General features: G+C 37.1%; 4 protein-coding genes and 1 long non-coding RNA gene across 6 annotated transcripts; 3 read left to right on the top strand and 2 right to left on the bottom strand.

The window, feature by feature from the left end:
* Positions 1 to 1,148: 1,148 nt before the first annotated feature.
* LOC148697638 (S-adenosyl-L-methionine-dependent methyltransferases superfamily protein) lies at positions 1,149 to 4,416 on the bottom strand. Its single transcript, XM_088693036.1, has 10 exons — positions 4,159 to 4,416; positions 3,918 to 3,987; positions 3,503 to 3,631; positions 3,349 to 3,412; positions 3,183 to 3,270; positions 2,887 to 2,971; positions 2,522 to 2,578; positions 2,097 to 2,210; positions 1,905 to 1,984; positions 1,149 to 1,691 (listed from the first exon to the last, which is right to left on the bottom strand). The coding sequence occupies exons 1-10, from the start codon at positions 4,380 to 4,382 to the stop codon at positions 1,295 to 1,297; spliced, it is 1,308 nt and encodes a 435-aa protein (XP_088549162.1). The 5' UTR covers positions 4,383 to 4,416; the 3' UTR covers positions 1,149 to 1,294.
* A 1,282-nt stretch (positions 4,417 to 5,698) lies between these two features.
* LOC137722727 (GDSL esterase/lipase At1g54790-like) lies at positions 5,699 to 9,328 on the top strand. 2 transcript variants are annotated; one of them, XM_088693037.1, is made up of 4 exons: positions 5,699 to 5,983; positions 7,941 to 8,308; positions 8,402 to 8,672; positions 8,784 to 9,170. In XM_088693037.1, exons 1-4 carry the CDS (start codon positions 5,740 to 5,742, stop codon positions 9,050 to 9,052), a joined length of 1,152 nt encoding a protein of 383 aa, XP_088549163.1. In that variant the 5' UTR covers positions 5,699 to 5,739; the 3' UTR covers positions 9,053 to 9,170. The 2 variants fall into 2 exon arrangements, with proteins under 2 accessions (XP_088549163.1, XP_068317902.2); XM_068461801.2 differs by lacking the exon at positions 5,699 to 5,983 and adding an exon at positions 7,515 to 7,802 and having other exon boundaries at positions 8,784 to 9,328.
* On the bottom strand, positions 9,285 to 11,314 carry LOC137722726 (UPF0603 protein At1g54780, chloroplastic). The gene is made up of 3 exons (XM_068461800.2): positions 10,690 to 11,314; positions 10,266 to 10,458; positions 9,285 to 9,712 (listed from the first exon to the last, which is right to left on the bottom strand). Exons 1-3 carry the CDS (start codon positions 11,122 to 11,124, stop codon positions 9,465 to 9,467), a joined length of 876 nt encoding a protein of 291 aa, XP_068317901.2. The 5' UTR covers positions 11,125 to 11,314; the 3' UTR covers positions 9,285 to 9,464.
* Positions 11,315 to 12,106: 792 nt separating this feature from the next.
* LOC137723354 (tagatose-6-phosphate ketose/aldose isomerase, putative (Mog1/PsbP/DUF1795-like photosystem II reaction center PsbP family protein)) lies at positions 12,107 to 15,314 on the top strand. The gene is made up of 7 exons (XM_068462527.2): positions 12,107 to 12,488; positions 12,928 to 13,007; positions 13,234 to 13,294; positions 14,095 to 14,152; positions 14,377 to 14,434; positions 14,696 to 14,768; positions 14,902 to 15,314. Exons 1-7 carry the CDS (start codon positions 12,162 to 12,164, stop codon positions 14,992 to 14,994), a joined length of 750 nt encoding a protein of 249 aa, XP_068318628.2. The 5' UTR covers positions 12,107 to 12,161; the 3' UTR covers positions 14,995 to 15,314.
* Positions 15,315 to 21,122: 5,808 nt separating this feature from the next.
* On the top strand, positions 21,123 to 23,584 carry LOC148697639 (uncharacterized). Its single transcript, XR_015961862.1, has 5 exons — positions 21,123 to 21,414; positions 21,510 to 21,653; positions 21,754 to 21,915; positions 22,017 to 22,090; positions 22,954 to 23,584. It is a non-coding gene; the product is annotated as an uncharacterized LOC148697639 (long non-coding RNA).
* The last annotated feature ends 2,113 nt before the right edge of the window (positions 23,585 to 25,697 follow it).

Genomic DNA, 25,697 nt, shown 5'->3' on the forward strand with positions numbered 1-25,697 from the left:
GAAGTTTTGAGTTTTAATGATAAGAATAAAATAAAGAATAAAATAAATAGCACCGAGATTGATTTTTTAGTATAAAATTATGATACCGATAGGTTTTCGTCAAAGTTTCCTTAAAAATATTTTTAATTTTGTTTGATTGTAAATGACAAAAATGTTTTTGGGCCTTGAAAGTACTTTTTGAAGTGCACTTCAAATTGCTCGTTCAAGAAGCAGTTGAACTTTTATTGAAAGAATTCAATATGTTTCTAATGGAAACACTTGTGTTTATTTATAAAAATAATATTTTTTTTCTATTTTGAATACAAGCAATAATATAGATTTAATTTACCTTATAAGAAGAGGAGAGTGTCTGAATTTGAGCACAGTGAATTAGCGAGTTAAGAGGAAGACTAATCATCAAGACAATACACTACTTACAATGAAAAATAATAATTTTTACGTAAGTAATTTCAGATGAACATGAAGACTGCTAAATCAAACAGTCAAATAAAGATAAGAAAGTTAATAAAGTAAGAATAATAACCTAACTTGGTGGATGGATAAGTTTGGTGGAGAAATTCTTGGGTTTGGCTGTCGAATCATCCACAGTTAGAATTCTTGGAGAAAGTTTTGTCGAATCATCCACAGTTAGAATTCTTGGAGAAAGTTTTGTATGATGCCGATATATTGTCATGGTCATGTTTCATGCCAAAACTAAAATCCACTCTTAGAATGCTTGGAAAATGATTTATATGTCACACATAGAATGTTATGGTGGCGTTTCATGCCAAGACTATGATCCACACTGAATGCTTGGAGAAAATTTTGACACATATATATTGTTGTGGTGGCGTCTTATGCCAAGATTATAAGGACTTGTTAGTTTCTCTTCATATGTCTTGGTACCATTTACACAAGATTTCCGTTCCACGTAAATTCTTCTCCTGTATCTAAGACGAGCTCTTGGGGCCACATTAGCAAAACAAGAGCTGATTGTATTTTCTCAACACTTGGCCCACATCGTAGTCCCACCCCACTTACCACATACGAAGGGCCGTATACAAGATTTGTTACTAGGTGAGATTTGTCGTGTCTTGGGCGTATAGGTGAGACGACAGCGTCACACGCACGCCAAGAATTTCTCCCAAATTTTGTGTGCGACTCGAACAAGAAAAACCTTACAACCTTTGACAGTACCTTACAAGTTCAACAAATCTTACAACTTCTACTACAACAAAAATCTTCAAATCGCGGGAACATGCCATGCATTTGTAGCCGTTGAGCAACAATGTGCCTAACTAGAAATTCAAATAGCCTATTTACATGAGATGGCAAACAGCCGAACAGCGGTTCGATCATATGACTGCATGTACGGAAGCAAATTCGAAGGCCGAAGTGTTTCAGTTACGTCTTTGATGATAAGGTTAGCCGAGTCCAACAAAGCACAAAATTTATCGAATGTGTCAATAGTGCGGATGACAGTAGCGATAAAAGCCATCGAACCTTTCTTTGATCCAGCATTTGTGGCACTGTTGTCTGTTCTTTTGGCTAGGAAAGCATCAAATTTATCGCCGTTGCCATTCCCTTGATGATATCCATTGACGCTACCATCAGCACCTTTACTTTCCAATTTCGTCTGGTTTAGAAGTAAAGCAAGTATTTGAACAAGATGAGGGAGGCATATGGGATCATAAATTACGTCTGCACCCAAACTGTTGAATGAGAAGTAAGGAAATTACTCAAATCAGCATAGCTTTCTAGCAAAATAACTAAACAAAACTGCAGCATCCCGAAATAATCTAACTTTATCACATATCGCTATCTCAAAACTTTGATTAACGTAGCAAGGAATTAAAGCAGTCTAAATTTTGATAGGGGTAAGCGTTGGTAGTTGAAGTCTGCAGTCTCATGAAAGAAATACTCACATTATGTCTGGCTTGAGGTTCTGAAGCTCACTCTCTGAGACAGACTCCCAAGGAAGATGAAGGCATTTTACGGTTTTTACCTGAGTTTGTTAAGATTATTATAATGTAATGGTATTACAAGTCAAGCAATTTTCAAACACCATCAATTCCATTCATTTACCAACTAGAGTGAAATCATGGTAAGTGACTCACCATATATGGATCTTCGGTAGTTTCTGACATATTAGTTTCAACGCTAATGTGGTTCAATTCCAGATTGATCATCATGTTTGCTAAAGTTGACAGGTCACCATCACTTAGGATCACCTATATCCAACACAAACTTTCCTCAGCTGAATACCGATGTCATTTGCCTTGTTATAATTAGTGATACATGTGTCTGTTGGTGGGTATGTGTTTAATATTGAAAATTAAAAGACTGAAAAAATCATGTTAAATCACCCTCGGTCCTAATTGAATCCACAATGTCACCGACAATAATGTTTCACTTTACAATAATTCATGTGTGCGGTGAAAGAACAGAAATTCTTCTAGACCTTTTGCTGATTACTCATGAAAAATCTAATGGTACTATAAAGGAGAATGTTTTCCTCTTCTTTCAAATTTGGATAACATACCTTCGATGCCTTGACATGGGCAAGACAGATACCAACCAAACCAACACCTGAGCCAACCTATTCACGGTAAACGATATAATCATGTAATATGCACGTAGGCCATCAAAGCAAATATACTACAACAAAATCCATGTATAAAAGTGCACAGAAAGATCAAGAAATGTGCTTTGAAAAAGAAACAAAAGGTAATAACTAGCTTAGGAAGAATACTTTTCCCACAAACATAATTTAGCTGATTATTTCAGACATCAGTTGAACAGGCAACAGCAAAGCCAACCAGCTCTTGGATTATCATGGCTCCCTTCATGTAACGAATAATCTGTTTGTGCAACTCGATGAGATGAATGCTAGAAAATTGAACTTACCTCAAAGCACGACTTATTAGTAAATAAGTTGGGAAACGAAAGTATACACTCTGATAGATAAAGACTTGACGGCCAAACTGAACACCTGCATTAAAACAAGCCAATAATAATTAACCCTTCGTAATAAAAAAATGAAGTGATTATTATGAACTAGTACAAACCAATTAAAACATGTAGAACGCTAAAACTTGTCAAATTCTTGTATACTGTGCATGTAGAAAACGTAACACAGAAAATAAGGTATTGCATATCAACTAGAAGATAAAAGTCTAAAAGATATCAACGATTAAGCATACCCGGTATCTCCTTCAAGCATGTTGAGTGAACATTGCAGGGGAACCATCAGCTTCCGCGACTCGGGACAACTTGTAAGTTTCAAACAACCTAGAGGTACAAAGTCATTGAACCAACATGCTAATCAAGAATGACAAACTCCATAAACCAACATCACATGAATTATACCATCGGGAAACAGAAATGAAATGGATTTGAAGACCCTTGCATTGTCTCTTTCAAGATCACTGTCCTAATGAACAAAACAGCTTGTTAATTCCACTTGAAAACAAGTGAATAACGTAAATGCACAGCTTCATCAAACATTGCACATCAGCTGTACCTTCAAAAAAGTCATGAAATGGGCGTAATGCTCGTATAGCTCATCCAACACATCTCCGCGGTTCAACTCAACTTCGGCAATAAGCTTCTTCAGAAATTTCTTCAGGTACGGTGCGTGTAATTTCCCAGCCTGCATTTACCATTCAACTGAGCCAAAATTTACACTTGAGAAATCGAAAAGTAATACTTTCCAACTCAGGAATTCGATTCCAGCCAAAGACAAACACAACCGCATCCAATCGAACACGCCACAAACAATATAAGTTCCACGCTGAATTGCTTCACTAGTACTAAAACAATCAATTAAAAACCCAAAAATCGATTCTTTTCCCCCCCAAATTTCTCAGCAACCAAAATATAACAATTCAAATATGTAATTGCAAACTGTGCAATAAGTAGAGGGCATAGAAAATTACATTTTTACCCATGCAATGATCCCAAATGAACCTCTGCGCTCTCTCAGTAACCCGCCCTCCGCCGCATTCCCTGCAAAATTCACAATACAAAATATTCAAAAACAAGAAGAAGAAGGTGCTGACTTGCGCCACCATAAGCTAAAGTGCAACGAATAGCGCGTAAAGCTCAAAAATTGGTGCAATCGGTGCTCTTATCGTTTGGATAGTAAGGCGTTGTGCTAACGTGCGCCGGGGGAGTTACCGGGCCAAGGCGATGAGGGAGTCGGTGGGCTCCATGGCGAGGAAAGCTGAGAGCAAGTGGAGACACGGAGGGGTTGAAGGATGGAGGAGCTCGAGGTCCGCCATGGCCGTCATTTTACCGTTGGAGATTTGTAGGGTTTTAGGAATGTCTCTGGGGCTGCGGAAACAACTACCCGCCATGGAAGCAGAGGTTTTATTTACAAGCAAAACAGAGTAACACGACATCGTTTATCCCAGCCCACTAAAGGTGGTTTGGTCCGGTTCAGTTCTATTCAAATTCTTAAAACTGAAATCATTAACTTGTATTCGGTTCGGTCTGATCAATTTGACTCGGTTCGGTCTGCTCAATTCAACTCGGTCCTGTCATCTCTAGACACAAATCTATACTTAACACTAACACGAGTTCATTGACGAACTCAGAAAAGGCAACAAGAAGATAATTATAGAAAGAAAACAATGAGGAGACTAGCATTTTCATATTATATTCAAAATATAATTGAATTAAAATTTCGATAAAAACGTCACGTAATTAGACATGTAAGATTAACCATTAAAAATTATCATATCGACACACGTTAAGCCGAATGCATAAACATTTGTGAAAAAAGGAGTGAGGTCAAGATGGGCATCAACTATCTATTTTTACAGGGCAACATTATCACTCTACTTTACAAAGATGGGCATTAATTTTTAGAGTGGTGCTATCTACACGTCTATTTTTACCTTTTTACATACCTGTTTTAATTTTCGAAGTTAGATCGAATGGATTACAAAAAAAATTAATGAACAAAAAGTAACAAGATTGGGCGGGAGATGAAAAAGAGTATGTGAACAATACTACCCAATTTTTATGCAAGAGAGCGGGCATACTATATTGAACTTTTGGAAAAGCACATCTTTAGATGTTTGGTCTAATGGGACTTGGAAACAAAATCTTAGATGATCACAATGGAAAAAATAAGCATGGGGTTCAATGTCCTAGTGGATAGAGTGTTAGGTTTCTACCCATATCTCACGGGTTCGAAACTTCTCTTTCTTAAATTATCGTAACAGTTTAAAACCCTTCCGCCTCCCCTAATAATACTAAATTTTTATATTAAAAAAAAGGGAAAAAAACTAAAAGAAAAGTTTTGTTAGACGTTTTTAAAATACGAGTTTTGAGCCCTTGCTTGCTCTAAGGTCCTTCATGTAGTTCTTGCTTAAAGTAGTAACGAATCTCATCTGGTTCTCCTAAATTCCAAATACACCCCTTAGAAGCTGTCTTATCACGGAGACTAATTAGCCAAATATAGCTGCGTTCGTTGGGTGTTTTGGTACATTTAATGTAGATAATTGGAGTACACGGAGGGCAGAATCGTAATTGAACAATTAAACTTTGCTTTTTTGGCAATATTTGCCCTTCCGAAACTCAAAGGAAATACCTTTTTGGGCAAGAAAAAGGAAAACTTGGCTTTCCACCAAAAAATAGGAAAGAAAACTTTGGGTACATTACCCAAAACAACCCTATAAATACACACACACATGCACAATACTTCAATCACATTGCAGCTTCCCTGTCCTAAGCTTTCATATTTCAACATCCATGGCTGCCAAGAACTACATTATTCTCAGAATGTTTGCCTTGCTGGCAACTGTTTTACCGGCTGCGAGTTCGATAAAGTTCAGCTATCCGGCGGTTTTCAACTTCGGGGATTCAAACTCCGACACCGGGGAGCTTGGTGCTGGGCTTGGTTTCAACCTTCCGCTGCCTTATGGACAGAACTACTTCAAACCTCCGTCATCATCGGGGAGGGCTTCCGATGGCCGTCTGATCGTAGATTTTCTGAGTAAGTTTCCGGGCTTATTACTCACATGCACTACTTGCGGGTGTTGACAAACTTCTATGTATCTCGTGCATGCATTATAATATTATACTAAAAATATGACTTTAACCCTTTAAATTCAATTATCTCTGCATAAAACTCGACATAAGTTTTCTACTCGAATTTTATATTTGTAGGAGAAGTATTTTCAAATTATGAAGATACACACATCTATAGTGCTGATATTACATTGTCATCTTATTTGTAAGTATTATTAGAACTCAGCTTATTTGTCTGGGAGAGAAAAAAAAATGTTTGGGAAAGTGGAATTAAATTACTAAATAAGCTTTAAATTATTTTTAGCTTCAAGTTTAAAATTTTTTCGGTCGTAGATTATTATTATTTAATTTATTATTATTGACGGAAGAGGTTGAAATTATTACAATAATTAAGAAAGTAGAGTTTCGAACCCAAGACGCCTAGGTAAAAACCCAACATCCTATCCACTAGGATAGCGGACCACATGCAAGTTCCAATTTTATCAGATGTCCCCAAAGAGACTCGTTAGTATAGATTATGAACATAGGTGTATTTGTCTAAATTATATATATATATATGTACATATATTACATGGAAACATAATTTGTACACATTTTTTCTTTGCTTGCACACTCATGTTTATTTTTATTTTTATTCTTTTAAATTTATTCAATTCAACGATGATAAATAATTATAGATGCGTAAGAAGAGTAAAAGAGTGTGCAAGTTAAAAATCATTTTCATATTATGTTTCGTTTAATGTGTTAATTAACTTTCTCCAATAAAATATTCAATTTAAAATTCAGATAATTAAACGAGGAATGCCAAAAGTCAAAGCAAACTCTTTAAGCTTTCGCTATGCTCATAAAATTGGTTCCATACGACACATGATGCATCACTGTGTTTTGGTGGTTGGTACTTAATTAACACATCCGTGAACATCAAGTCTCTTCATCCATGGCTACCAAAACTTCGACCCTCCAAATTTTCACCTTATTTTCCATTTTTCTACCTTCTTCAAACTCAACCAAGTTCTACTACCCCACCGCTTTCAACTTCGGCGATTCAAACTCCGACACAGGCGTGCTTGCTGCCGGCTGATTTCCAGCTCCCACCACCTTACGGACAGTCTTTCTTCAAAACTCCATCTGGGAGGTTTCATGATGCCCGTCTCCTCATAGATTTCCTTTGTAAATTTCTCACAACGCACTTTTGCAATGTTTTTACTTTACCCCACAATTTTACAGTTTATACCACTTTCACATTTGTATGCATTACACATGTAAACGTTTATGGATATTGTTCCAAACATGAGTTACGTCAGTTGGTTAAGGCAGTCAACCACTCCTTACATGTCAATTCGAATCCTCATTCTCATAAATTTAATATCACTTTTGTCTTGGGCCCTTGGCTTTCCACATGTGAAAGCAGACCACCAACTTACACTTGAGCCCCACTACTGCTCACCAAACAAAAACTTATCGTCAAAGGCTTCATAAAGTATATATATTTTTCTGTTGGTTTGTTTGCATTGAAGTGAAAGCAACAGCCTAAGAAGTAAGAGAACTTATGGACACCAAAACCTGCGTCATCCAAATTCTCACATTGGTTTCCATCTCCTTACCTCTTTCCAAATCCATCCACTTCAACCACCCTGCCGTTTTCAACTTTGGCGATTCGAATTCCGACACTGGCAATCTTGTTTCCGCCGGCATTGAGAGCGTTCTTCCTCCTTATGGACAATCTTATTTCAAAACCCCATCTGGGAGATACTCCGATGGCCGCCTCATCGTTGATTTTCTTTGTAAATTTTCAATTTTGTTCCCTCCTAGCTTTTTTATACCGCATTTAATTCATACATATATTTCTAAGTCTATGGTTTTAGCACTTGTACATTTTTGTGATGAACGTGTCCTTATGTTTTGTGTATAACGTTTTGCAGTGGATGCAATGCAGCTTCCATTTCTCAATGCCTATCTGGATTCCGTTGGCCTGCCAATATTCAAAAAAGGTTGCAACTTTGCCGCGGCAGGGTCAACGATACTTCCAGCAACTGCAACATCCATCAGCCCGTTTTCTTTCGGGGTCCAGGTCTCCCAGTTTTTTAGATTCAAAGCTAAGGTTCTTGAATTGCTAGCTAGAGGTAGGAGCTTTCCCAAGTATCTGCCCGCGGAAGTTTTTTTCGCGAAGGGGCTCTACATGTTCGATATAGGCCAGAATGATCTCGCTGGTGCATTTTATTCGAAATCATTGGATCAGATTCTCGCTTCCATTCCAATGATTTTGACAGAATTCGAAACAGGAATAAATGTCAGTACATTAACACAACAAGGATGATCAATAATTTGAATTGAAAGATGACATCCACCTAACATTCCTTGTTTTTTTTTTTTTTCTTTTCAGAGATTATATGACCAAGGAGGTAGGAACTTTTGGATACACAACACGGGTCCTCTCGGGTGCTTGACGCAGAATGTTGCCAAGTTTGGAACTGATCCTTCGAAGCTTGACGAACAAGGATGCGTCAGCGACCATAACCAAGCTGCTAAACTCTTTAACCTGCAGCTTCATGCCCTCACCAAAAAGTTGCAAGGCCAGTACTCGGATGCAAGTGTCATTTATGTTGATATCTTTTCGATCAAATCTGAGCTCATGTCAAATTATTCGAAAAATGGTTAGTACATCTGAGGACCTTAAAATTCTTCGTTGTGAATTTTACCGTATATGCGTAGTTACTTTCTGTTTTAATCATCTTATTTCTGATTTTTATGAATTGTATCTGCAGGATTTGAACAGCCTATTATGGCTTGCTGCGGGTATGGAGGTCCACCGTTGAACTATGACAGTCAGATTACCTGCGGACAAACGAAGACCTTGAACGGAACAACTGTCACAGCAAAAGGATGCACTGATAGTTCTGATTACATTAGTTGGGATGGAATTCATTACACCGAAGCTGCGAACCAGTTTGTTTCGTCAAAGATACTCACCGGAAAGTATTCTGATCCGCCCTTCTCGGACAAAATGCCTTTCCTTTTGAAGCTCAAGTTCTGAAGCCCCAACATGTTTTATTTACATATTTTAACATTTGTCTGGTATTTGTAAGGCTAAGTCTTTAATGTAGCAGTAAACCTTAAGTTGTCACAAATTTATACAGAAATTCCATTTCAAAGTCGGGCACTGGATGCATATTTCTCATTTAAAAATTCATCTGCATAAGCAGGTATACACCGTTGCATCATACGCAAGCAGACAGGTTGTGGCCGAAAATGAAGGCATTCGCATGTAATCAACTCAGTTCGATTATATTTTTACAAATATCAACAAGAACCATGTTCCTCTCTGATTTCAAGTCTCTCATCAACCATTTTAATATGATCGATTTGTACAACTGCATGTTATACATGTTTTCGAAATTTATGGGAAATAATGGAAGACGAATCTAACTGATGTACAATTTCCAGTCTTATTTCCTTGAGACATAAGCATAGTATTGTGCCATAGGAACAACAAAGGCAATCACCAGCAATCCTCCAACTACAAGAGTGAACTGCCCACGTTTCTCTTCCGTCTCCTCCTTGGTTTTGAAGTTGGATTCCCGTTTGTTTTCGTTAACTTTGGGTCCGCCAGGATCTGGAAGTCCGTTAATCGCAGCAACTAGCCGTTTGGCACTGCTGAAAATGGCTTCATTGTACTTTTCTTCTGTTGCCAAGACTGCAGTCAACACATCCAATAATCTCATCAACTTAGCTGAAAAATTCTTACAAACTAAAGCAATGGCGTATCATGTATGGAACTATCGGACGGGTAGTCCTTCACCAAACATTTTGCAAAGGCTTGCCGTGCGCGTGGTGCCCTTTAATTTGCAGGAACTATTCACTTCAACAGTCTTCTATGAGCACATCTAACATTTTTAACTTAAAAAGGAGCTCCGAGTTAAAACTTCTGTTTCATTGGATCGTGTATACTAAGCTACCCGAGTATCCCCATCCTCTAAGCTAAAAATTTATGCCAGATGAATTGAAATTGTTGTAATACTTGTGTGCTTTGAGTTTTGGTTTAATGCATTACCATTCTCTACTCGGTATTCATATTACATTTCTCTGCTTTCCGCCACCCGACATTTCAATCGAACAAAACTAGTTCAACTCTCAGTTAAATATTATATATGATCTGAATCACGCTCAGAAACTACGACTTGACACGAAATATTAGTATCGTAAAAGAACAGTTGCTTGAAGTAAGAAAAGTAAAGACATATACTTACCAGGAAGGTTTTCGGACACAGTTGCATCAAGGATACTTTCTCCAACGGCTTGAACAAACGCAGGACCACCTGTGACCGCACCTTCTTTTTGGCTGGTGACGAGCACAACAATGCCCTTATTGTTGCCTTCTTCAACAGAAGGGTACCATTTTTCCAAAACTTGGTCAGCATACTCAAATGCATCAGCTTTGCTCTGCAACCAAATCGTAAAAAATTACAGTGTCCGTTAATGTATGACATACTTTTGAATTTAATGGTTGGATGTGCGGTGAAATACACTAAGGAATTTAACAGTCGAATGTGAGTCACTTAAAACAAAATGCATATGAAGTTAAAAACTCAAGAGTGTATCCCAGAAAGGTCAATATTCACAAAACTCAAAACAAACATATTAACAAAACTTAGAAAACAGAAACAAACTTACAGTGAGCTTTCTAACAGTGATGAAATTGATCCGGAAGTTCTTCTTGTACTCCAATTCCTGCATCAAATTCTTTATATCCGCTTTGGTCACGCGGCTAAGCACGCCAGCATCATCAAAAACATAGGACTCTTTGGGGGGTCCTTCATTGAGCACATCAAACTCAGATGCTAGTGCATTGCCATCAGGCAAAACCGGACAGAAGTTTAGTGCCATAGAAAGTGCAAGAGCGGCTAGTCCTTGCTGAGCATAAGAAACCCAATTTGTGGGTGTTGGGAGAGATGTTTTTGGTGACTGAACTGAGTGATTTTTGAGGCTTGAAGTGATGAGGAGAGGCTTGGGATTGGGTTGGAGGGAGGGGGGCAAAAGGGTTTTGAAAGAAGAAGGTTTTGGGTTGAAGAAAGGAGAGAGTGAGGGAGAAGAAAGAATGGTTTCCATTGGGGGGAGAGAGAGAGAGAGAGAGAGAGAGAGAGAGAGAGAGCAAGGAATTTTAGGAATGGTGAACCATGAGAGGAGAGAGAGGAGGGTTTGATTTTCTACATGTTTTTGTGTTATTTTTGGGTGGTTTGGATTTGTTTTTGTTTTTGTTTTTGTTTTTGTTATTGGATTGGTTGGCTGAACTTGAATGTGGATAACATGGAAGCTCTCTGTTGGTTTCAAAAGTGGCTTCTTGTACACGTCACTTGTTTGGTTGATATAGTTGAGCCTTGATAGCAAGGGTAATAATGGAATTTACACATAATTGTAACCTTGTGGGATTCAAATCCTCTACTATTGAGTTTTCTGTGAGAATCTGATTGACCTAAAATTGTAAATTTATTGGCTTAAACGGTAGATATTATAGGTCAATTTATTGAGTAAATTAGTCATACCGTATTATCATATCAAATTTTATATCAAGACATGTTAATACAATGCATAAAACGCGTAATTTCTAAAAAGTACAATGACATTGAATATCTAAATGTTAAATTCTAAATGGTGAATTCCAAACTGACTATTAGGGCATTATTATTCACACATCTTTTTTTGCCTCTTACACACCCTTGTTAATCTTTATCCATTCTTTTTCAATTTATTTGATCCGATGACCGAAAATCAAGAAATGTATGTGAAAGGTAAAAATGAGTGTGTGGGTATACTTTTATTAAGAGTCACAGAGATCGGGATCAACTTTTATTTTATTTTTTTTATGTCAAACGATATATTTTGTTATATTGGATGTTAGATTAGCCGTCGTCATGCAAGAATTCAACACTCTCTTTCAGGATCAACTTAGTTCAAGTGACCAATTTATTGGCAGAAGTCTTGATCCTTTTGCACACTATATTTTAAATGACCAAACTGCCCTTTTCATTATCCAAATCCTTAAAACCTACTTTCCCAATCCTGAAATACATAAAACCCCCAAATCCTGTCCCCACATTATCTCCCTCCAAATTTTCAACAGCCATGAATGCCATCCTCATTCTCTCATGGCCATTCTTCTTCTCTCTCTCTCTCCCCACCCACCAAAGCCTCCCCAAAACCCTAATCCCACCACCCCAAAACCCACAATCTCTCTCCCCACCACCACTCCCACCTCCTCCAAAAGAAACTTGATCCTCAAGACAACCTCCCTCTTCCTCATTTCTCTGACCCCTCAGCAATACCCAGTTGCCCATTCTTCACCACAAGCTCCACCGCCGCCTCCAAGACCCGCCCTTTCCGGCATCTCCAACACGAAAAACTGGTTCCAGTTCTTCGGCGATGGGTTCGCCATTAGGGTCCCACCCCAGTTTCAGGACGTTCAGGAGCCTGAGGTATTCAACAACTTTGAAGATTTTGTATTTTCTAAGTTCCTAGGTTTCTCAAAAATTATAGTTACATTCAATATGTTTTCAGTACTCTGTGAAAGGTTCGAACTTGCATATGTTTTGGCATCCACTTGTTAGGCTTACTTTTTGGATTAGAGAGATAATGTTAGGCGTAAGGGGGAGCTTCATTATGTGGATTATATATAAAGGGTTTATGATTAGCAAAGTTTCTGGGGCAGTTCTCTTTCGGGTTGATTGCATTTTTTTTGTAAAGTTACTTGATATTTTTTATCCTGACATCAGAAATTTCAGATATAGATACTTCAGAGTTCATTTTTTTGTTTCTTCAAGTTGATTGCTGTACCAGTAAATTAGGATTTGGTAAATGTAATCTCGAAATGTTCACAATTTCCTAACTGGATGCGGCATTGTGTTTTAACTCTAGGATTACAACTCGGGATTGTCCCTTTATGGAGATAAGGTAAAGCCCAAGACCTTCGCGGCGCGATTTGCATCTGCTGATGGGTATGCCATTTGTACAAGTTCCCTTCTCTTCAAAGATTTTGTTAACTTGTTTGTCTCAGTTTCGTCTAAATTTACACATTTAAAGCTTTTTTCTTTGCACAAAGCAAAACCAATAATGTAGAACAGTTCTTTGACAAATAGTTTTTGTTTTCGGGCCATGCTTTCCAGGAATTTGTATCAGTTTCAGTATTTATTATGTTTTTCTTCTTGTTATTGGTTGATGCAGATATGAGGTTGTGAGTGTTGTTATTCGCCCATCCAATTCACTCAAGATCACCTTTTTAGAGGTTGGTAGTGACAGTCACTGATTTTTCTTTATATAACTTGTCCTGTACCGATTACTCCAAGGTTCTAATAGGTGCTAGTCGGGCGGCGGGCAGGGGCCTAGTGCCTAGGCATCTAGGTGGGGTAGGCGGACTCCTTGGTAGGTGTAGGTACCCTTTTCTTATTTTTTAAACGCCTAGGAATTTATTGTGGCGGTGGCCATCCAACTAGCACCTAGGCGGGGCCTTTTAGAACACTGATTTACTCTATGGCTATATTACTAGAGCATGTCTGTGCACACGCATGAATTAACAATATGGTACTGCATTAATTTGATGAATCTTGTGCCTTTTTCTTATTCTCTCCCTCGCTCTCTCTCGTTATTTGTTTTGGTTTGTAGCCACTGTGTTTAATTGTTTATTGAGGTGGTATCTGGCCAAACCGAATGTTTTATGGACATAATGGTAGTGTTATTTTTGCATAGTCATACTGATATATTTTTCTGGTGTTATTTGTGTGAGGAGATGGCTGGTGGTGTGGAACTTTTACAGTTATATAGACATACTTTAGCTGTTTATCTCCTCTTAGGTTGGTTTTTGACTGGAGTTTGTCATCCAAATCTTCTTCTTGCATGTATGGTTTCAGTTGATGGTTTTAGTTTTAGAATTGGACCTCTCTCTCTCTGACTTCCTCTTCAGCTCATGTATCTCCTTCCTATATCGTCATGAATCCACATTAGGCGATTCCGTTATGTTCTCTTTCTAAATTGCTTGATAAATGCTAACGTAAGACAAATTCATCTGATACATGCTAACTTGGACAGGCCAAAGACATAACAGATTTAGGTTCCTTGAAGGAGGCAGCAAAAATCTTCATTCCAGGTACATTGTAGCATGGTTTCTGTCTTCTCAGCCTCTGATTTGGTAAACCAAAAAATACGGTTTAAAACTTTAATTATACATAAGCGTTGATCCAGATTTACATTCTGCTTGTTCTAAATTCTAGCATACGAGAATGTGTATAAACCTATAGTTTGCTTCTCTCCTTATCCTCCTTCAGCTATGTCTTGTATTGATTCTCATTCCTAATCATTCTGCAATTGCAGTTGGATCAACTGTGTACTCTGCCCGAGCTATAAGGATAAAGGAAGAAGAAGGTTTTAGGTAAACTCGATTTTGCTTTCTTTTCTCTCTCAAGAAAGAAGTCATGCCTGTCATGCTATCACGTATTCTTCATTCCCTACGCTTAACTGACTATAATGAATTCTTGTCTGTGAGTACACTACTTGGAAAGCTTCTAAGCTCCGCTCCATTTGTAAGATATAGCCGTTGGAACAACGTGTGGAACCATAGCTACTTTTGGGATGTTTTTGCAAACGGTATTTGCAATTTGTGTCTTGATGCATGTTGTTCAACACGTTTCAGGACTTATTATTTCTACGAGTTCGGTGTACAAGAACAGCATGCAGCGCTTGTAGCTGCTGTTAACGGTGGAAAGGTTTGTCAACACGTAGTTTCGAAACATTCAAAACCCTACCTTTGAACTTGAATACTACAATCTCGTAGAATCGTTCGCGCAAAGGTTTCTATATCTTCGTCAAGTTAACAGTTCTCCCCATTTTCTGTTATAGACATACATCGCTGGAGCAACTGCCCCGCAGTCTAAGTGGAACGATGATGGCGTGAAGCTTCGCTCAGCTGCTATATCCATGACTGTTCTATAGTCGTTTATGAATGTCGAGTTTGAAAGGCGACTTTCAGCTTAAATTTTTCGAAACGTATACGATTCAGAGTCACCTGGAGACGGTGTGGAAGCAGAATAGCTTGTATCAAAAACATACAGTCGAGGGTCCTCGCATCATTGTTGAGATTTTACAAGGGCATTCCTTGTCGAAACTATGTTGACAGTTTGAGCTCTGTGCAGTTCTTTCGAGTTCTTGTTCAACTCATTAGCTTGTCACTCTGATCATTACTGGTGATTAGCTCCGTTTTAATTCGAGCTTTGTTAAACTAATGTAATTAAAAGTAGGCATTTTAGCTAAAATGGTTTTTGAGATTGGCAAAACTCCTCATTTTGGTTCCTAAGATTTAAAATCGATAGAACTGGCTCTTGAGATTTAAAGTTGATAGAACTTACTCTGAGTTTGTCTATCACCAATCATTTTGGTCATTTCATAAAAAATCTCTATTAAATAAGGAAGAAAATGACAAAAATACCTTCAATTCTTGTTAAACCATTTTGGCCAATTGTTTTTTAAATTGGGGTTTTTTTTTTAAATTTTTTTGGCATTTTAATCTTATTTAACAACGATTTTCAATGCCATAACTAAAAAGATTGATGATAGACAAACTCAAAAAAGAATTCTATCAATTTCAAATCTCAGAACCATTTTAATTAAAAAAATCTGTAAAATGTCAGTATTCTAAGTTTTTGTGAGGATTTCCAAAGAAATGACTAAAAACGTATCGGCTTTGGCAGTTTTTTTGGATGCTTCGGAAGGCAAGACAAAGAGAGTAAGTTTCAAATGGAAAACGAGTACAGTGCAGAAAACGAGTTGCCTCTGGTTATTGGCAATTGAAAGGACAGAAGAAGAGACATAATGGCGGAGCCACTTATGGTTGTCTATTTCTTCATTCACATGGCACTCGTGATACTTTTCAACTCGGTGGTTCAGTTTGATTGGTATGACACGATGTACTCGAAATTAACTAGCATTTAACAATTTTCAGTTTGATAACTTTTGAGTACTACTATTAAAACCAAATCAAACCAAAAAATTGTTAATCGTTCTGCGTTTGGTTGGTTTAAAGTATTCCAATGTATAAAAAAAGGTTAAACATTTCAAGAATTTAAATTTTTGATATAACATCCCGTTTTAACAACTGATTTATTAGTCAAAATCTCACGTAAACATAAAGTACAAACAAATCTTCTAATTGTCAATAGTCATTACAACTTATAAGTTATAATACGTGTACAATAAAGACATTCACATAACGTATAACATGTTGACAACTTGACATGTGTAAAATAAATAAATAAATTTAGGTATTAAAAGATTTATGGTTGCTTCGGTTTGGCCTTGGTCGATTTCAAAAATCAACCAAACCAAAACAAATCGATTTGATTCTCAAATTGTTTGACTTTTTTCTTAGTCAAAATCAAACCAAACCGAACAAACAATTCAGATCGCTCGGTTTGACGCCCACCCTACGTAGGCCATATCATATACCTTAACAAAGATGATATATCCTTAAAAAATATATGGCTCTGTATTTACTTATGAAATAAGTCGTTCAAATCCAAATTTAAGATAGTTAATTTGATACTAAATTAGGCTGTCTATTGTGTGATTTTGCTGAACTCTGTCTCCCCTTAATGTAAAAGTATCAATGTACTCAAAAAAAAAATCTAAATTAAAATCCCTAATTTAGATTCTATAATTCATTAAGTAAATATTGCATGAGCCAATATGGTGGCCATGTTCGATCGAGAAGGTCATCAAGAAATGTTTATTAATTCTACTTAATTTGTAAAGCATCATCTTTTCTGAAATCAACAAATTATTGATCTAAGAAAATTTAAAAAATATTTAATTGGATTTTGACTTAATTAATACTAAGGAAATGACACATGTGTGCATGTGGCGGGAGTTCAAAAGGAAAAGAAAATGATAGACAGTCATATGACTAGATTACCCTTAAAAGGCAGAGTTCAATTAGATAGGCACTCTCATGATGGTTAAGTCTTAATTAACTATCATTAACTTGTGACGTTGTGATGACTAGTAAACATTATATTTATGCCAAAGTTAAACTTAAATATGTTTGATAACTATTTTATTTTTAGATTTTAGTCTCCATTTACGAAAAATCTTGTTTTAATGTGTATATGAAGGAGAATTCATGCATGTAACTGTACCTTCCCGTTGATGCAAGCTCTTAAGAAATATCAACTTGTTATTCTTAGAATATCTTTTATACGTTGAGTGACGATCCTTCCATTTGGCATCATTAGATCACTAAGGCTGACTTTTGTCTTGCTCAACGGATGGGGCTTGTGGTCAAGCTCCTTTCTCCTTTGCACGAAGGTCGATCTCCGTTTGGCCCGAGGAAACCTTTGCACGCCTTTGTTATCTTTTGTGAGGCCTACACCCCATGGAAGTTGTCTACTGGGACTGTCCCTTGCCACACCCCCCTCTCCGCGTGCTCACACGGGGAAGGGGGCCTTCTTCGCCTTCCACTTAAGCTATGCGCAGGAAAGATGCAAAGCCAATCCGAGAGAATAGTAGAGTTTCATAAGGTCTTTCTGTTTAGGTGCACGTAAGTTACTTATCGATATTATTGGCCTCTAATTAGATACCTGTGTTGGTACTCAATGTATATCAAGTAATCACGAAACAGAATATACCTACCAAAATCGATAACTTAGGAGAAGAAGCTTAATATTTTTGGGCTACGTACAATCAACTGATGTGATAGAGAATTTGGTGATTGTACTATACATTATTATAATTGTAGTCGTCTAGCTCAATTGATGTTAGCAACTAAAATAAACTTTGAGATTATGACGCGACCAAAATTGATAAAGATACCTCCAATTTTTGGCAAATTATTTTGATCAATTGTTATTAAATTGAGAATATTTTTGTAATTGGTTCTTTTTTAACAGATTTTTAAGAGAATGACTAAAATGATATACAGTGGACAAACTCAATGACCAATTCTATCAATTTCAAATCTTAAAAATCAAAATAAAGAATTATATCAATTTCAGAAATCATTTTAACTAAAAATCTTAAAATATTAGCATCCTCAGTTTTACGAGGATTTCCCAATGAAATGACTAAAAACGTATCGGATTCGGCAGTTTTATTGGATGCTTTGGAAAGCAAGATATATAAAGCAAGTTTCAACTGGACAATGAGTAGAACGCAGCATAGAAAACGAGTTGGAAACACAACGAGTCTTCATTTGTTTGTGAAAATTTTGAATTTTTGCCATCCCTGGTTATTATGGCAGTGGTACTAAAAGAACAGAAGAAGAGACATAATGGCGGAGCCACATAGGTCCCTTATATTTATTGTCGTCTATTTTTTTTTAGGAAAATTTAACGAAAAATTTTCGATATTATTTATTTTAACAAAAAGTTACATTTTTTACACTAAAAAATAAATCATGATATTATCCACTTTACCCTTTATTTTATCTTTATCGTTAAAACTCAAAGTTTTTAATCTATTTTTCAATAGTTTTCATATTTCTTTATTCATGTAGCATTCATGATACTTTTTAATTCGATCATATTTAATTTAACTGATTTGACATGACACGTAACCGGAATCAACTAGCATTTAACAATTTTCGGTTTGATAACTTTTGACTAGTACTAGTATTAAAACCGAATCAAACTGAAAATTTGTTAATCGCTTTGGTTTTGGTTGGTTTCAATGCGTATAAAAAGAAGATTCATGCATGCAACTAATATTATACAATATATACTTCCACGGCGATACTGTATATATCCGTGCACGTAAGTGACTTCTCAATATTATTGTCCTCTAATTAGATACTTGTGTGGCCGTCGGTGTATATCAAGTGATCACAAAACAGGACGTATACCTACCAAATTAATTAGGTTCAAAATCAATATGTTTGCGCTGCGTACAATCAACTGATGCGATGGCAACTGATGTGAGATTTTAGTGATTTAACTATACATTTTCTAATTGTAGTCGTCTAGCTCGATCGATGATAGCAACTAAAATAATCTTCCAGAATATGACCCAACCGAAAATTCTTGCAACAAATAAAAATTGGCCTACAAAATACTTAAGATAAATTATAAAAAAAACTACTTTAATTATTGAAGAAGAGACGAACTGGGTTTCCTTTTTTTTTTTTTTTGTCCCCTTCCTTTCTTCTTCTTTCTGGGTTGCAGGTTGGCTTTTTTTTTTTTTGGGGGGGGGGGAACGAACTAGGTTTCCTTCTTTTTTTTTTTTTTTTTTGGGGGGGGGAACGAACTAGGTTTCCTTCTTTTTTTTTTTTTTTTTTTTTGTTTTGGCAGAACTAGGTTTCCTTCTTTTTTTTGTTTTTGCCAAAATACTTAAGATAAATTATAAAAAAACTACCTCCACTATTGGAGGAGAGACAAACTGATTTCTTTTTTTTTCTTTTTTTTCTTTTTCCTTCCTTTCTACTTCTTTCTGGGTTGCAGGTTGGCTTTTTTTTTGGGGGGGGGGGGGGGGGTGGGGGTTGCTGGTGATGATATTTTTGGGAGGTGTGACGGGATCTGGGTCGGGACGGGGGGTGGGGTGGGGTTCAGGCATGGGGTTTCGAGGGGGGGGTTGATGGGTTTTCGAAGGGCAAGAAAAGAGAGAAGGGGGGAGAAAATGACGAACTGAGGGTTTTTTTTTTTTGGGTTACTTTTTTGTATTATTTTAATATTTAAAAAATATTAAATTTTTTTTTAGTTTTTAATAATATTTTATTAAATTTTTAATAGAAAGTGGATCCCGAATTAAGGTACATCAGCATTTAACTGAAAAATTCACGCTTAAGTAACGAAAGGTATAACATTGGATCAAATTCTAAAGATAAGGTATGATAGTGTCGTGAGCCTAATATTTGAGGTAGTTTTTTATCATTTATCCAAATACTTAATATAATAAGATCTTGATCCCTTTTTATATTCTATATTTTTTTGCAAGTGAAGTGAGGAAAGATTAGGCGATTCGCTCTTCAAGAATGATAACGTGTAAGAAATCTTGTTGCGAGTTTTATATGCATATTAGTTATATTGTAAATAGACTTTTTGTCATACTAATCAGTGAATTAGTTGATTTAACCAAGTTACCCTCCTTCGCACAAGTGAGAACAACTATACTTAGGAAACTCCTTCTCCGTCCATCTTTCATCGTATTCTATTAATAACAAAGAAAATAATACAAACAAAAGGACGTAACCAAAATTCAAAAGGAGAGAGTGATTAACAAAAACGATAGTAAAGACAAAGCAAAATGTTACGAGCACAAACATAACGTTACAAGAGTGATCCATACATCTATTTTTATCTCTTACACATCCTTCTTAATTTTTGATCGTCGAATCGGATAAATTAAAAAAAAAAAATCAAAAGACAAATATTAACAAAGACATATGAAAAATAAATAAAAAACGTTTGTAAATATAACTACAAACTGTAGACGATATCCTCCCAAATGGAGCCAAAAAAGATCGATTCCTACTTTTGGCCGCTATCTTGGATGATAACATAAACCTTTAAAGGTGTTCATGATTAATTACTTGGAGTTGGAGTTTGAGATCCATCGTGGATAAGCAAGATGCATAACCACCGCTAATCACTCTCTCGGCAGAGAAGACTTCTCGTGGGAGGTAAGGGATTTGGATTCTCCAAGGGTTCGAATTCTCCTGATACAATAACACGGACCGTTGAATTTTGATTCAATAACTATAAACAGGAGATCATTCTAAAAATTATAAGGATGCTTTAGATTTTGACCCTTACAATTCATTACTTCTAGATAAAAAGTCATCTATCTTTAAAGATCCAGTTTAAGTCCAAATTTAAAATTTGCAAATATATAGGAACACTATTGACCTATTAATACAATTTATTTACACTCATGCCACTCATACTTTATGGTCTCTTTTCCAAATTCCTAAATTTATGCCAAATTAACAGTAGTAGAAAAAGTGAAATAAAATGAAAAAAGTGTTTGCATTAACCGTATCTATTGCAAACTAGAAAAGTAGTTTTTTTTTTTTTTTTTTTTTTTTTGTGATATATTTTGTGACATCCCGTCCCGGAAATATTGAAACGTACATTTGAAATTACAAATTTTACCCCTAGTTCGTTATTTTACGTGTAGTTTTGTGTTGTGTGGTGTTGTAGGACCACACACACACTCATACACCCCGTTTCACTCTCCCGTGTTTTCCTCTCCCTCTGTCTCTTTTCTGTCTCTTCTCTCTCTCTCTCTCTCCCAAGCTCCGTTCTTCCTTCTTCTTTCTTCAAAAACGTACGGACAACACACAAATCACCCAAACCTTGATGGATCGAAGAAACTAAGGACACCATCGAACTCGTGAAGCTCGTACGAGTGCAACCATACCATTTTCAGGTGAGAAATCCTTCGTTTTCGTGTCGATTCGAGGTATTCCGATTTCGAGTACTGTTCATGAAAGATTAATCTAGTTAGTTTTTGGACTTTTGAAGCTTGTAGATGTGTTAGTGAGGTCCCAAGGAGCCTCGGAGTACTTCGTTGGAGAAGTTTGGACGTCGGGATCGTCGTGTTCAAAGTTGGCCGGAGCTGTCGGGGCTTTTTCCGGCGAAACCACGGCGAGTTAGGGGTCAAGAAAGGTATGGATGTGTTCGTCTCGTCAATACCTTCATTTTGATATATAGTACGTCGAAAATGGTTAAGAAATGAAGAAGTTATGACACTTTGAAATTTACCCAGAAATTCCGGCAAAACACCATCTCCGGCGAAACCAGTCCGGCGACGCGAGGAAGAAGACGCGCGCGTGGGCAGCGCGTGAACAGTGCGCGTGGGGGCGCGTGAGAGCTCCAAATTGAGTTCTGAAAATTGTCACGCGTTCGTGACGTCGTGTAGATCACCGTGGTATATTCATACACCCAAATTGAGTAACGTATGAGAAAGTTATGGACGAATGTTTGGTGTATGCGCGTTAAATAACGTCAATTTGGTTACTTTTTGTATAGGTGAAAATTATACAGAGGAAGAATGTAACCAATCTAGGGGAGGCTCAGGGACCTACGAGACGTCGATGTGATATGTGAGTGGGCAGTTATTTTTCAGTATATATATATATATACGTATGCTTGACGTATTTCCCAGAAAACGTATTTTAAAAGAAATACGAATTATATATCCTGTCATATATGCATCATATTTTAATATGTGCATTACCATAATTATGCATACTGTTGCATGGTGCTGAGGAGGCCCAGGTAAGTGCCAGGTAAGTGGTATTCATGTTTGTATGCAATAGTAGTAGTTGAGATGTTTAGAGAGCTCATAATCTGCACCCCGGTGTTAGTGCTCCCGCCCAGGGCCAGGGCACAGTCCTTCACGTGATGTTCACCAGCACCACACGCTCGCCTTGGATCCAAGTTAGGTGCAAGCCTTGTCGTACAGACCACATTAGGTGGTTCCGACTCGTAGGTGACCCGCGATTATTCGCACAGTCTTCACGTGATCGTAGCACTAGAGCGTATATATTACACCCAGTCCTGTCGTACAGACCACATTAGGTGGTTCCGACTCGTGTGCAGATTCAGATATTGAGTTGAGATTGGAGCTCTAGATGCAGCCGTACAGGTCACGTTAGGTGACTCCCGGCTACTAGATTATATGTTATTGATGTGAATTACGCTTGAGCATTTATATTTGATTATGAGATTCTGTTGTGGCATATTCTCAAGCATGAATGGCATATTGTGAGCATGAATGGCATATCGTGAGCATGAATGGTATATCATGGAGCATGATTGACATATCTATACATACGTATATATGTTTATTTTCTGGGAAACTATATTTGTTTTACGGCGAGGGGTTAGTATATTCAAAGAGAAAAGAAGGTTTTGAATACGTACGTTTTGCTGACCCACTCAACTTTGTTTTGCGCCCCTCCAGGTTCAAGAATTGAAAAGGTGTGGTGACTACGAGGAAATTCAACGGTGTTCTGACAGAATGGCCAAAAATGAGGACTCACCTTCGGGTGTTTCATCTTAGAAGTTGTATATTTTAAAGCTTCCGAACTGTGCAAATGGTTACGTCACTCTCACGTGACGGCCAGCATGCCCTCCTTCGGGACGGGGTGTGTCAAGTTGGTATCAGAGCCTAGTTTCAATCTTGGACATCTTGAGAAGTTCTAGTGAATTCTGTCAGAACTACACCGCCTCGTAGCAAACCACGTAGTTAGAGGAACTTAGTCTCCCTGATTTAGCTGTTGGGGGAAATTATTATTTTGGTGATTCAGTATATTATCAAAAAGGGACATTTTAAGATGGGTTATGAGTGGAATTTGAATCACCTTATGGAAAAATGATGGACCTAAGGGAGCAAAGCGATGGCTTAATCTTTTGGAAAAGATGTTTTAGATTATGCAAGTCAAAGGAATCTTCCTTTTGACAGAAGGGTTGAGACGACTACCTGGTTTGAGTTATGAACTTGTATCCTGGTGGAAACAGGAGTATAATTCGTTGTCACCGAAGGAAACAGCCGATTGAGAATTGTTTAAGGACTTGTTTAAAGAAAAGAATTATTTCCTTTGGCATCTTACGATGGTAGAAAGCAAGAGTTTGCAAATGTGAGACAAGGAAAGCTGACGATCAATGAGTATTATAGAAAGTTCTCAGACTTGCCTCGTCCCATTCGAATATTGCTGCTATTTTGATTGAAGTGTTATATTGTTTTAGGCTGGGTGGCATAAGGCAGTGGTACTTTGGGTGACCACTATCCATTGTAATTCTTACCAGGAGTATACAAGATGTTGTTGAGCCTTGAGGACTCTGAGAACATGTTCAGCGAGAGTAAAGAAGAATGATAAAAGAATGGGAATCAAAAGAGGACGATAAAGTTAATGATTCGTCATGTCAAGAATATAGAAAGATTCGGAACTTCAAAAGAAGTGAAGCTGATTCTAATTCTTTTGGCAAAGGTTTTAATGCCATTGGTCAAAGTCAAAGTGATAGATGTATTGGTAATCCCAGATCTCAAAGACAAGGTGATTTTGGTAAAAGAAATGTACCTTTGGGCTGTAGGTACAATAATGGACACCTTTGAGAATGTAGGTGAGAAAGCATTGGACGCTTTACAAGTGGATAGATGGGACATAGAACTGCAAATTATGTCCAAAGCCAACAGAAGCCCTAGCAGTCTTCTTTGCCACAACTGGCGCCGATCCAGCAAGTTCCTGGATATATTAATTATGGTCAGTTAGGCCGTGGTGTACACGAGCGAAGTATTTACACTAATAGAGGTTGTGGGAGACAACAACAAGCCCAGGGATGTGTTAACCACACATCACTGCAAGATACTCAGAATTATTCGGATTTGATTAGGAGTACGATAATTATTCTTAATGACTTAGCTAAAGTCTATTTGTTGTTAATGTAGAAATTTTACGTTATTATTGTTATTGCCTAGAAAGTAGTATTTAAACGCGGTTGAGACGTGTGTATGTATTTTCTAATGAGTGGCAAAATAGTAATATTACACCCTCGAGAGTTGTTGCTTACTTATCGAGACAACGATGATTTATCAGTATTGCGGGCTGCAGACCGTAATATTAATAATTTATTCGTGGATTCGTTAAGCAAGTAAACCGGTAGGTTATCCTATGTTAGTATCGTACTTATTCAGAGTGCTCAGTATTAGTAGAGTATTGTTGCTAGCTACTTTTGTTCTATTAGATTGTAGATTTCGATGTTATTCTAGAGCATATTATGTTATATACAGTGACGAGTTGCAGACCACGCGAGGTGGTACTGAATGTGTGCAAGATATACATGATATGATGAGTTGATTATGAGTTATATATGCCGCCGAGGGCTGAGTTGATTAGAATGAAAGAGTATGAGCTATGTTTATAGCCGAATGTTGAATTGATTATATGTTATTTTCCATCGGTCTGGATGACTAGAGATTACTTTTGTAAGTATGCAAAGTGGAGTGAGGCAGGCCGTTATTTATGTTGTGAGAGCAAAGAGATTATTATTAAAAGGCTGCCAAGGATACTTATCTCACGTGGTGCTAAAAGATGTCACTTCTAGTAGCGTGGAAGAAGTGGGAGTAGTCAAACATTTACCTGACGTTTTCCCTGAGAATTTACCTGGATTGTTGTCAGTTAAAGATGTAGAGTTCACTATGGATTTGTCTCCAGGTACAAACCATATATTATAGAATGTTGCCTTTTGAACTAAGAGAATTGGAAATTGGTTGATAAAGGTTTTTATTCAACCTAGTACATTACGTTGGGGGAACACCAGTTTATTGGTGAGAAAGAAAATGGACGTTAAGGCTGTGCTTTGATTATAAGCAGTTGAATCGAGTAACAATTGAAAACCGTTATTCGTAACCTCACATTGATGGTTATTTGATCAGCTTTGAGGTGGTTGTATATTTTCTAAGAAGGACTTAAGGTCTGGATATTATTAGTTGAAGATTATCGGTGAGGATGCCCTTATGATAACTTTCAGGATTCGTTAAGGTCATTTCAAGTTTTGGTGATGCCATTCGGAGTGACGAATGCATCTACTACTTTATGAATTTGATGAATGAAGTATTCCAATGATATCTAGACCGATTTGTTATTGTTGCTATTGAAAGGATTGATAAGACTAGAGCAAAGTATGCTAAACATCTTAAATCGGTAT

The sequence above is a fragment of the Pyrus communis genome, chromosome 4, assembly GCF_041283825.1.
Source record: "Pyrus communis isolate YQ-2024b chromosome 4, ASM4128382v1, whole genome shotgun sequence".
NCBI lineage: Eukaryota > Viridiplantae > Streptophyta > Magnoliopsida > Rosales > Rosaceae > Pyrus > Pyrus communis.